The sequence below is a fragment of the Frieseomelitta varia genome, unplaced genomic scaffold (genome assembly GCF_011392965.1).
Source record: "Frieseomelitta varia isolate USP_RPSP 00005682 unplaced genomic scaffold, Fvar_1.2 scaffold_177, whole genome shotgun sequence".
Classification (NCBI taxonomy): domain Eukaryota; kingdom Metazoa; phylum Arthropoda; class Insecta; order Hymenoptera; family Apidae; genus Frieseomelitta; species Frieseomelitta varia.
Genome location: NW_025109494.1, coordinates 248,055 through 261,557, shown reverse-complemented (window position 1 = coordinate 261,557; position 13,503 = coordinate 248,055). Strand labels below are relative to the sequence as shown.

Below are 13,503 nucleotides of genomic sequence, written 5' to 3'. Positions count from 1 at the left end.
GCATTGTGCGCGTCTCGTGTGTTTTTGTAGTTTCAAATTTTCCGCGAATGTATAAATGTATCTGTAGTTATGTTAGTTTAATAGTAACGAATGTAGAGTCAGTGAGGAAAGTGTACATACATCTACTAAATTTCAAATATTCAAGGGGAAACGAGGATTTTAACATTTTACGGGTACTAATTTATTTATTATCATGGAAAATGTGACGATGTTTCTCATATTTGTTCATTGGGATTAAAGGATCACTAAATATATTCTACTGTTCTTATTGTTATTGTTATGATCGTTATTGTACAAACTTTATTCGTTTTATTCCACTATGTGGTAATGATGTATAAATTTTCGCGTTTTCAATTAATTTTGTATGTTTTTTTTTTTTAAAAGATCCTTCTTTTTCTGTTTCAAATATTTGATATTTAACATGGTTGCATGTTCATTTTTCAATAATGCAACATAATGTATGACTTTAGAATTTTCGTTACTGAAATTTTTTATACTGAATTCATTTGTTTTGAGAAATTATTCCATCGGTTTGTTTCGGCCGTACGTTGGGGCAAAAAAATGTGAATTTATGATAACGTGTAACTACGTCACATTTTTAAAAGCATTGCAAATCTCTGTCTAATTCAACATACTATTATAACGTATTAACGCCATATTGTATATCGAAAAATTTGTTAAAAATTTCTGACAAATTTTATATATACTTTGTGCAGTATTTTACTTTACAACGCATATACAAACAAACTTGACTGAAATAACAAACTTATAATTAACCCTTAAATCGCACAATTAATAATTACATCATTGATGCTATTTTCATCAGCGTTCAAAAATTTATGTGATCCTCCGTAATCTCATTATGTTTCCAACGTTGCAAAGGAAACTTTGTTTACCAATCCGGTAGAATTTTAATATAAACGCCAACTATTGAACAAAAGTTGGAAATCCATTTGAAAGTCAAATGGTGTTGAAAATAAGAAAACGGTGAAATATTTATATGATAGAACAGTCAAGTAATTTATATGAAGTATCAATACATGTCCTAGCACTCGTGACTAAGAACCAGCTCTCTCTTGCAATCGATATTCCAATCTAAAAATTCCATGTTCTCCGCTCGGTCTTCGATCACCTCATTGTCTTTGTTTTCTCTTTTCCTTTCTTTTCGATATCTCAGAAAAGTCTTCTTTCTCTTTTGATAATATATATACATGTTTTACGTTCAGAGGGACAGAAATAAATTTGCCTTAGTTCAATCTATTACATATTTACTGATATTTATGAATACAGTGTCTTTCATTGATACTTGTGAATACATAAATCCTCGATATAAAGAAAGATATCAATCGTTTTAGAAAGTTTGAAAGGTTTAGCAGTCTGAAATTGCGAGTGATCCGCTATCTAATAATCGCCAGACGCTAATATCGAGATAACAGCGACAAAGTAAGTGGAAACTTACTTTCGCGTCAAAGTTGAACGCGACAGTAAACCGCGCGACAAATCGCGGGAGTGGAATGAAAGTCCTCGCGGGAATAATGCGGAACAACGGCGGTAACAGGATTTTTAACTGTCGCCGGTCTGCGCTCGCCTTTCTTCACGCTCCATGAATCCTGGAAAAATGGAAAAATGCAGCGGAGAAGATAGGGCGCGATTTATCTTTAATGAAATTCCAAAAGTTTGTTTCAGTCGTTTCTGATAAAACGGATGGGAGAACGTTTTTTTTTTAAGGGTCGATAGGTAAAAAAAGAAAAAAAAAAAAGAATGTAATGGTATTTCGAACGTTCGTCAAACATTTTTTTTTTTCTTCTCTCATTTTTTACACGTCGTCGAGCTTTGATAAAAAAGAGAGAAAGAGAGAGAGAGAGAGAGAGAGAGAGAGCAGGACTTGTCGACTCGTGTCATCCCTTCATTAAGAATTTCGTTAACGATCATTGAATATCACGTGCTGCGAAATCACATTTCCCGGGCATCTTTTCGCCGCTTTTACCAGCAATCGTTTTACAGTTCCCTGGATAAATTGTTTTATGAAACGTACGCGATGCATCGCGCGAGAACACTAATTTTCGATTAACCTTCACCGCGATTCGGTTTTTTTTTTCTCCGTGCTCCGAAACCACGATTTTTCCTTCGTGAAAACAGCCTCTGAACCACGCAGTAAATTCGCTGCCTTGTCCAAGTCGTGAAGCGAGTTTCGAGTTATGAAATTGAGACAGTTAACACGTTGACGCTTATGGCCTTTCTATTTTATGTAAATATTTTAAAACATCTAGCATCTAATATTATGAAATAAAAAAATATGCTTTAGAATATTTTCTAAAAATTGAATAGTCTCACGGATAGAACGTATAAATTTGAACGTGTAGAAATGATTTATTTATTTATTTAACTTGATATCTTAGAAATTTTCAGAAGCTTAGAGCATGCTGAAAGAAATAAAATAAATATAAATATTTTATTTATGACATTAATATCGTATCCCATTTAGAAATCGAACTTAATTACGAAGAATAAACGAAAAAATTTCTTTCTTCTTAAAGGAAAAAGGGGATGTTCTAAATTTCTGAGCAAAAGTGTATCATCTGGGAACAGAACATGATCTCGATACATTAACGTTGATAAAACGTTCTCAGTAGAAATACTTTTTATTATATTATACAAACTTTCTTTTTTTTAAATAAGACGGTACTACAAAAAAGGTAAAATATCGGCTCCCCCAAAAGCTTCTTGATCTGAAATTGCTTTCAAATATAAAATAGAAAATATTCAAACCTAAATTTGAGATTCTTGTCCCGTAACTTTCTTAAAAATTTGCTAAAAATGGAACGAACATTGATCAGCTCGTCTGATTCCGCGAGACTTCTTAGTCTTCACGAAGAAGCAGCACGAAATCACGAGCCAACGGATCGTCGTGTTTATCGTGAGTTGCGAAACTTTTACGTTTTCCCTTTATCTGGTTTTTCTCGGCAGTCCCCTAACGCGCTGCGAGCTTGCTGAAAAATTTTCCGGATAGAAACCGAGAAGAGAGGAGAAGAGAAAGAGAGGGTGGAAGAGGAGAAGCCAGGCGGATGATAGATACACGAGGAAGGTAAAGGAAAGTGGTGAAAACAAAGAAAGAGAAAGAGAGAGAGAGAGAGAGAGAGAGAAAGGCAGACGTGTTTCAACGTTACTTTTGTCGAGAGAATATAGAGGCGTATCGATGCGCGAGAGCGTCGCCGCTGCTGCAATCCAACGTGGGGGGGGGGGGGTCATCGAACCGTGGTTGCCGTTGCTGTTGCTACTGCACTGCAACCACTCGCAGCTGCAACGGCCAAACGGTATTGCAGCTATTGCAGCTGCACCTAGCTTTTACAAACTGCGCCCCGCGGTGAAATAATAACGGGCGTGGCGACTAGGCGACGGCCGCGTTTCCATCGTCCTCGTCGTTTCACCCTCTCCCCCGTCCACCCCTCTCGCGTGGCCGTCCCTTTGGGCGATCCGGTCATCGTATAAATACTTCTGATTAGAGACGATAATGCCTGTTAACTACGATAATGACGCGAGTCGCCCGCCGACGGCGACGCCGCTCCAACCCTTAAATCAGCGCGAGCGAGCACCAGCGGGGAGTGGCGCCACGACCGCGCCCCCTGCTCGGACCCGGCCGTTTCGCCAATTTATGGCCACCTCTCTCTCTCGTTCTCTGCCTGTCTTCCTTCTTTTATCTCTTTTTCTCCCGGCAACGCATCGTCCGTCATGTTTCCAACAACATTTTCAGCCGTTTCAGTGTTCGTTCGATGAGTGTTGTAATTAAATCGACGGGGGGAGGTTGCGGTCTTGATTGCACCACCGATTGAGGAACGTGGGGATTCCTTACTACTACTATTACTATTCCCCCCCGCGAGCGTGTTTCTAGTTTTGCTAGAATGCATCGCACGGGATTGTGCGGCCGAGTTGGCGGGCAATTTGCGTGATCTCGATGCCGCTATCGCTTGACACAGTCTTACGACGGATTGTCGATTAAACAACTCTTCTGTACCATCCGCTCGCTTTCCTCCACTCACGTACGTGTAATTGTACAGTGTGGTTATACAGCATGAGTTGCAATTTTTTTTTGCGAATTTCCTTCAACGGAAAGATGAATTTTTTTTTTTTTTTTTAGGAAAATTTATTTTCCAATTTTTCATTGCCAATAGAAAGTAACTATTTACTAAACACTAATACTAGTATGTTTGCTAGTTATATTTATTATAAAAGTATTCCATTCGGTTCCATATGGGTTGTCATAATTTCATTCGAAACGGTATCGTGGGTCAATCGAATTGTGAGGAGCAACTGCGTATTTGTGTGAAAAAAGCTCACCCTTAAACGAGTCATAGACAAATGACATGAAGTCGAGAACTTTTAGAAACAGATCAGCAACAGATTCTAGATCTTTTACACAGATTGTCGCAACGAGGAATTTCAAGCACTTCACACAGATCACAAAATGTAGTTAACGAGTTTTTATGATGAAGAACAGAAAATTATAAACAAAGAAGAGATCGTTAATGTTCTTTCCAGTGTTGGAAGGAATTTCATACGTAAAAACTTCGTCTTCATTATAGCGCGCAATGTTTTCGATTGTAATACGATTCGAGGATGATACGTGGTGGATTATGATAAAAAGTTAATCATGTATGTAGTATGTTAAATATTTGAAAAAATAACTATCATCTAGGAAATATCAAATAGAGATCTGTTCGATGAACTGGAATCCTCTGTTTGAATCAAAATTATTTCTTTTATAAATACAAGTATAATACTCTTGAACAAAATTATTGTTATATTGTAAAAATTTTGTTTCACAATGCGTGTCATTTGTAATCAAATTTTTATTTATTTACTTGTTTATGTTTATTTAATATAAGTTATTTTATCAATTACCCGGTGATTTATGAACACGCACATATGTATATGAATACATACATATGTACGTACATTTACGCGTGAAAAGATAATATATTAAAATGACTTTTGATAGAATCTTTAATATACAATTTGCATCATACATTGTTCATATTATAAAAATTTTGCTTCACGATGCGTATCATTTGTAATCAAACTTTCATTTATTTCCATTTATTTAATATAAATTATTCTATCACGTACCCGGTGATTCATGAACAGGAGCGTATATACATGCATACTATCGATAACAAAAAATAATTAATACACAATTCCAACCGCTGATTCGAGCTGCAAATCGTGGATTACACCGTACGCTTAACATTCGACCGTGTTTCATTGGACGTAGTAACAAATAGTCGACACTAATTCGTACAACAATCATCAAACGAGTAGTTTCAATCGAACTCGGCATTAAATCTAATTTCGCGATAAATCCGCGGGCGTCGACCCACAGAAGAAAAAAAGAAAAAAGAAAAAAATGGCGGAGAATCGCGCAGAGCAGAATTCTTCCTCAAGATACAGTTTCGAAGATTCCCGTAAAGTTTCCCGGAAAGGATCGTGATGGAAACTAACGGCGTGAACCGAGAACGTGGCCGCGTTTCAACATTTCCTCCTTTAAGAGTTCCCCAAGCCAGCTCGACAATGGCCGAACGAACCGAGGAGAGACGAAACTCTCCCTCTCCCTTCCGTTGCGTCGAAACTTTTTTCATTTGCATATTCACGCGCCACGCTCTGTCGCTGTCAGCCGGTGCAAATTGAAGGCAGGAATCGCCTTCAAGGCGAAAGATCGATTATTGTTAACCTCGTTATCCGACGGTAATCCGTTTCCGGGGGATCAGCAATCGATACGCAACGTGCTATACTACGCGGCCGTGTCACGCTCGTTTATTGATACTTACGATCCTCTCGCCGCAGAAACGTGTCCGGAGAGTTTTTCGAAACGGCTTTCCATCCCGCAGGCTTTCGATCTCTCGTATCGAGGCGGGATTTCGTCTGAAATATAATTAGAATTAATAATTAATAATTATATTTAATATTATTAAATATTAAATATTAAATATCGTATATTACAATAGTATTATAAATTTAATAATATATCTGAAATGTCATTATAATTAATAATTATATTTAATATTATATATTATATTATTTTAATTACTTGTAATTAAAATTATTTATTATATTAAATGTTAAATATTGTATATTATAATATTATTATGCATTTAATAATATATCTGAAATATTAATATTAATATTATTAAATATTAAATATCGTATATTATAATATTATTATGAATTTAATAATAAATCTGAAATATTAATATTAATATTATTAAATATTAAATATCGTATATTATAATATTATTATGAATTTAATAATAAATCTGAAATATTAATATTAATATTATTAAATATTAAATATCGTATATTATAATATTATTATGAATTTAATAATAAATCTGAAATATTAATATTAATATTATTATAAATTTAATAATATGTCTGAAATATAATTATAATTAATAATTATATTTAATTATATTTAATAATCTAGAAACGCGCGTTTACAACATCTCGCCGCCGGGAGATAAGAAGTTTCTCGAAATTTGTTCGCGGTGTTTGCCAGCGGGGTAGGTCGCTCGGCGAGTTTAAAAAGCGATTTTTAATTTTGCGCTAATACAGCAGCTCATTTGCAATTCCCGTTGCAATTTGCATTATTCAGCTTTTGCTTTTTCTTTCTGACGTTGCGCTTGCCGAGAGATAGCTGCGCGAACGTTTGTTCCTCTTTTTTCTTTCTTCTTTTTCTAATTGGAAAAATAATGTTGCATCAAATGGTTGTTAGAGATGAGACTGAATTTTATTTCGGTTTCTTGACCGATACGGCGTTTGACTCGAGGTTTCATCTCTGATCAGTTGAAAAATCCCGAGTTCGCGACGTACACTTACCGGTACTGTCAGTCGTCAATTTTGACGAAATATGGCATGAACGTAGTTTTCGAAAAAAAATATTTGACACCTATTTCCTTTCATCGGCAATCGTCGATGTCGAAGACTGGATATTTCCAAATATCTCGGAAATTATCGATGATACAGCTTTCGTGTAAATTGACGAAATTAGTGGTGTATACCACTTTGCAAAAAAATCATTTCTTTAAAGAATACATTTAAAAAAAAAAAACCGTATTCCTTGTCACTCGTTTTTCCAAACAAATGTTGATACATCCTTTCACAAAAACTACACGTTCAAACGGAAATTACGGACAAACTGAAGTCTTGACTTATTACTCTCGCAAAAGAAAGTCGACGCTTCTCGGAACGACGTGCCAGGAATTACAAAAAAAAAAAAAAAAAAAAATAATTGGGCAAGGGATGAAAGACAGACAAAGAAGGAACACGATCGTATTTTCGAAGCTGAAGTCAAATCAGAAATCAAATGAAATCCTATCTACTTACGGTTTCATCTAACACGGAGCGCCCAAGAAGGACGCGTCCTTCTGCTTTATCCTCGCCTTCTGGCGCAGCCAGTGCGTTCTTTTGTACGCCATGACGGCGCGAGGAAGAGGAGGGGGAGGGTGTAATGCCGCGACCGGCATCATTCCAGCCGATTTCACGCGGCGAACATCCGCGGTCGAGATGCTAAGCGCCGGCAGTAATTAAAGACTGGGTTAATTAGTGGCTGCCGTGCTTGTTCGAGCGTATCACGGTCTATATAACACGCGAGAATCCACCCCCCCCCCAACCCCCCAACCCCCACTGATTCTCGCTAGCGCCATCAAACTTTACGCCGACACCGTATTTTTTTTTTTTTTTTTTTTATCCCTTCGGCCTCTTCCCTCCCCTCCCCTCTTCCCCTTTTGTATCGATACGACGAGGTTTTTACGAACTGTTACCGATTCGAAGCGCGCCGCTGCAATTAACCGATGATCGATTATATAGAGCTGGTGGTGGACGAAATTTCCCGCGAGAATTTTTCGTCGATTTTTACACAAAGATCTGGCGTCTTAAATAGTTAAACGATTGATAGAGCGAGATTTAGTTCGTTAGTATTCGGAGGTGTTCTTAAATTTGGGAATACCTACCACCGGTGTAATAATTATTTAATCGTGTTGATGAAATTATCGTGGAGAAAATTCGTGAATTGCCAAGCTATGATTAAAGAGAAATTTGCGATAAATTCGACGTGAATAAATGGGACGTCTAGTTGTGCAGGAAATTACGTGATGATTTTCGGCACGATGCACGGTTCCCGTGTCTTTGATGTAAATGCGGATAATGTTTGTCGAAAACGATCGTCGGTGTGAATTACGTCGCGGCGTTAATTGATAGTAGCTTTAATTGCGATGTGTTTAGTTAGGCGAGTGTCTCGCTTAAGAACGATCTCGGCAGCTGCGAAATCATCGGCTGCAAGGCGTTAATCTTGGACTTAACACGTTCGCGAACGTAAATGCTACAGCAGCATTCGTTTTCGTCGTGACGCAGTGTGACACTTGAATTTGATCTGTATCGACGTGGATGCCATAGCATTCATTGTACATAGCTATTTAAATGTGATATCCTGATAGCTAAGGTGAATTCTTCATTTGTTACACGATCCTTGCTCGCTATCGAAACTTTCACACTTCTCGTGATTTCAAACACCGATAAGCGCGCTCAGTTCTCCAACTTAATGTCAGAAAAGTTACTGTTTCATTGTCCGAAAATTCCAATAACCGGATATTTCTGCCGTGACGTTATTTCGTTAATACTAGCTCTAGCTCTTTTAACGCCGTTTGACTTATTCGTTCGACCAGCCTTTCGTAAGAGCCTCCGCGATTAATAGCGATTTCATGGGGAGGGTGTGTGAAGCCTCGGATTCTAGAAGCAACGCGAAAACTTTTCGTTAACTTCGGCAAGAAATATTCGGAAAATTTCGCGATAGAGAGGGAGGATGGTGGTTGTTGGTGGAATTAATTAAAAAGCGGGCGCTGGGCGTTGCCGATTTCGATAAATTTCCAGCGATAGGGCTGGTGGGCTCCGATAAAGCCCAAAGAGGATCCGCAAGCTAAAGCAAAAAGCCGCGTCTCGCCTTTGAGCCGCGTTTGTCGAATCGAATTCTACTGAAACGCACTGCTGAAATCGATATTCGCGCGGTCCAATTCCGTCATGTACGCGCCTTCGTATAATTACGATCGAACCAGCTCGTTGAAGATATTTAGTTTTGGAGCGGTTCCCATTGGTCCGCGACCGCATTTTCCATCAAAAAGTATTTCCATTCCTCTTCTCTTGCTTACGCAGAAGGAAGGTAAAACGGTGGCATTTTCCCGGTGTTATTAACAGCAACGGAAATGTTTAACGGGAGATTCTCTGTTGGACACCGTGTGTAACAAGACGAACCAGAGAATCCTATTCTTTTAACCGATACCTTTGTTGTTTGATCATAGACGGTATATAAATTATTGTTGTTAAGTTATAACTTGGAGTTATTATATCTTTAGGTGCGTTTATAAAATATAATATAAATTATATAATATATATATATATATATATGTTTATATTTATATTTTATAATATATGTAATATATAAATAATATATATATCATATAATTTATTATATATAATTATATAAATATAAATTATATAATATATCATATATAATTATATAAATATAAATTAAATAATATATATTTATAATATATGTAATATTTATATTTTTATTTATAATATATATAACATTTATATTTATATTTTATAATATGTGTAATATATATATATTATACAATTTACTATATATATAATTGTATAAATATAAATTACATTAAATTTATATTATACATTATATAATATAAATTATACTAGATTGCCGATCGTAGGAATGCATGAAAAGAAAGTGTGAATGTGGGTTGTATAATATATAAAAATAAAAATCTGTTTTTTTATTTTTTAATTCAAATGAAGCTACATTTACTCATTGTGAGATCGTTGAGAGTTCGTAGTTTTTCATATAACTTGATACAGGCAAGAGTCAAGACTTGGAAATGTTTATTTCTAAGAATTATCTCGGAATTACATCGATCTCTGATGGATTATGAATGTCAAGTATCGGCGAGAGGTTCGAGTAATCGTAGAAACATCGCAACAGATTAATCATCTGAATTCAGCGACAGACGTCATGAGGATCAAGTCGTTATTAACCCTTTAATCTCTTCGATACGATCGTCGATTAAAATCAGCTCCCATCGAACGCGTATGCACGTAACGTATAATTGATTCTTTAATTCTTCAGCGAGAAACTTAAAAAATTATACGTTATCAATTCATACGTTAAAAACTGTTGCATCGAAACTGTTATGTATTATCTCACGTTACATTTGAAGCCACGTATCAGAGAAAGTCACATGATTTCATTGATATATCCTGTATTTTTTCGATTAAACCTCGAACAATCTCGCACTAACGAAGCTCTGTTCGTGTCCTTGATGAGTGCTATCTTTCCTCCCTTCACTATAAGCGACTCGTTCGCAAAATGTCTCATTTTGAATGTTATCACGAGGATTGAAATACCACGAGGAGACCGAGATGATTTGAAACAATATCACGGGGACTGATTTAAAATTAGCTATAGTCGGACAGCCCCCTCGTCGGGGTGGTGATTTGTCAACCGGATGCTAGCTAGGTTGAATCTTCGGACGAAACTAAATACTCACTAAATTACTCCGACACTGTCCTGAATTTGGCAGTCTAATCTATTTAAAAGTAGACCGTGGCGTTGCGTTGATTGGGCCTATATCAATTTAAAGTTCATGTGACAGGATTTATTCCAGATGCGAGCACGTAAAACTAACTGCGATCGAGGATAAAGTCACCGTAAATTTTCAGTGGAATATTTAAAAAATGATAGAATATTTAAAACCAATGAGAAGAGTTTTTTCTTGTTTCGCTAGAAATATTCTAAGAAATATTCTAGAAATATTCTAAGAAATATTCGTAGAGCAATTAGACACCATCGTCGGGGCGGGTAATTAATAATAACCGATTAATTTAATTAACTTAAAATTTCATCTAAAATTAATAAATTATTTTTACTACAATAAAATTTATAAATTATTAACTTATGATATTGCTGGCACTTTAATATATATATATATATATATATATATATATATACATACATATATACATATATAATATCAGTAGTTTATTATGTATATGTACACACATAAACACACACATACTTATTTATTTCTTATTTATAGTTTTTCTTACAAAATTTTTAATTTTCTCAGATAGGATATTGAATTATTGATAATCATAAATTACAAATAGTAGTGATTTATAAAGAAATCTTCGATGATTTATGGTAATAAAGATAGACAAATCATTCAACATATCATTGATTTATAATTGATAATACAAAGAAGAAAATAGATAAGATTAAACAAATCATTTTGTTTTCAAATATAATGTATTGTTAATACATTATTAATATTTTATGTAGATTTATATTTTTACTTTATGTTTATCACTATTAATTTTAATTCTTCCCCTATTTAATTTTCACTAAATATATAGTGTCAGTAATTTATTACATAAACTATAGTAGTTTATTATTATAAATATATATTATACAATATTTGTATATAAATATAAATATATACAAATATAATTTTAATTCTTCCCCTATTTAATTTTCACTAAATATAGTATAATTGTATAAATATATACAATTTTATATAATAAACTACTGACACTATATATTTAGTGAAAATTAAATAGGGGAAGAATTAAAATTATATTTATATATATTTATATTTACATACAAATATTGTATAATATATATTTATATACAATTTTTTATTGCTTTACACCCGTGTAATTTTCGCCTTCGACAAATCGAACGAAAGTGAAAAGACGAGAAAACGAGAAGAGAGGAGAGTGAGAAACGAGGTAAAACGCGAGTCGGCTGATTGTTAACGATCCAGTAATCCGTTTTTCGAATGGATCGACAAGATCGACGAGACATCTTCGTCGCTGAGCGAAAACCAAGTCCTTTCCTCCTCTTTGCATCCTCTTTTTACCTTCTCTGCGTGGAGCGCGAGCGCGCAGAATTCCACGAGGCAATCCGTCGATTTATTCCGAAGCAGCCGGTGACAGATGGAAACGATATATCGGGAATTGGGAACGAAAGTAGGCTCTGATCGTGCCGCGTCGATTGAATAGCGTACGGGGGGGGAAGTGCTTTTCCGATACTTTAAATACAGCTGCATCGTGCGCAACGCGGGCCGATTGTTCCACGCGCTCGTCCACCGGATTCCGTCCGCTTTAATCGCGCCAGATTTGTTACGTGCCTGGACGTAAGGCCGTTCCCGTGTTGTCGAACGGCTCGAGGCTCGAGGCGAGACCATACAGATAAACAGCCACCGGGAAATCGAGTACGGATTATTGGATCTTTCCCGTGTGTCTTCGATGTCTCTCGCGCAGCCAGTTGATTTTTATTACGGTTGTTCTGGTATATCGTTGTTCGATGTGCTGCGTCTAACGAGGCGACTGCATCGAACGCTTTCGTTATTAGCGGGACGATCAAAAATTTTTTTATTTTTTATTTTTTTTTTTGGAAGGGGCGTGGATGATGTGATTTCGAAGATTTACTCTTCAAGGTGACGACGAGGTTTGACTCTTTTTTAGTATGTTTCTGAGGTTTCGAGGTTGCGGACCATAACGAGTGACCAAATCGTGTACAACAATTCGTCGCTTTCTTTTTGAACTCGTCCGTATGATATCACTGGATAAAAATTATTGCACAAACTTCAAAGTCCCTCGAAAACCGAGCCCCAGGTAATAAAATGTTATACTAAATTTTTTTCTTACTTTTTTTATACTAAAATTTTTTCTTACAACCCTCTGCTCGGTTGTACTACGAATTCCGGCCCATCCTGTATAGAGAGAGAGAGAGAGAGAGTAGGTAACATTTTCAAGCGAGCGAGAGTGCAATTAGCGAGTCTCGAAGGCGCACGCGGTTTGAGAGAGAGAGAGAGAGAGAGAGAGAGGTTCGCCACTTGGAGGTTTTGATAAAACAGATAACAAAGCACGGTTCACGGTGGATACTTGACGGCACACGGTGGCTTTTGGGATCGAACTGGGCCGCGTAAACGACGGACGAAACTTGGCGATTTCGCGAGTTTCGAGGACGCTCGCGAAACTTCGGCCCCGGACGCCGCTAAATAGATCTTCTTTAAGAGAGAGAGAGAGAGAGAGAGAGAGAGAGAGAGAGAGAGAGAGAGAGAGAGAGAGAGAGAGAGAGAGAGGCTGTTGCAGCAGGTTCAGGCCCATGCCGAAGAGCGAACTATAATATATCCTCTTAGGAGCCCGGTCGTGCTCCACGGGCTAATTGGATTTGCGTCGGTTGCCATAAATTTCGCGATAATCCTTCTTACCTCTCCCTCTCCCCAGCCCACTCTTACGTGAATGATTGCGACTGCGGTCGTGTTCGTAGCGTGTAAAGCTCGATTGAATCGTCCGTTCCTCGGTTCGCACAGTGGCCGATGTCAAAGACTCGATTAGCTACTTTATCGAGGCAGTCGATTCGTCGGCTTGAAACTTTAA

At 36.6% G+C, this 13,503-nt stretch overlaps 1 protein-coding gene across 1 annotated transcript in view; it reads left to right on the top strand.

The window, feature by feature from the left end:
• Nucleotides 1–2,817: 2,817 nt before the first annotated feature.
• LOC122538788 (acetylcholine receptor subunit alpha-like 1) overlaps nt 2,818–13,503 on the top strand; it is a 132,472-nt gene continuing 121,786 nt past the window's right edge. Inside the window, exon 1 of the mRNA XM_043673156.1 lies at nt 2,818–2,917. Within this exon, the coding sequence (XP_043529091.1) occupies nt 2,818–2,917 (100 nt within the window). The remainder of the gene's footprint in view (nt 2,918–13,503) is intronic.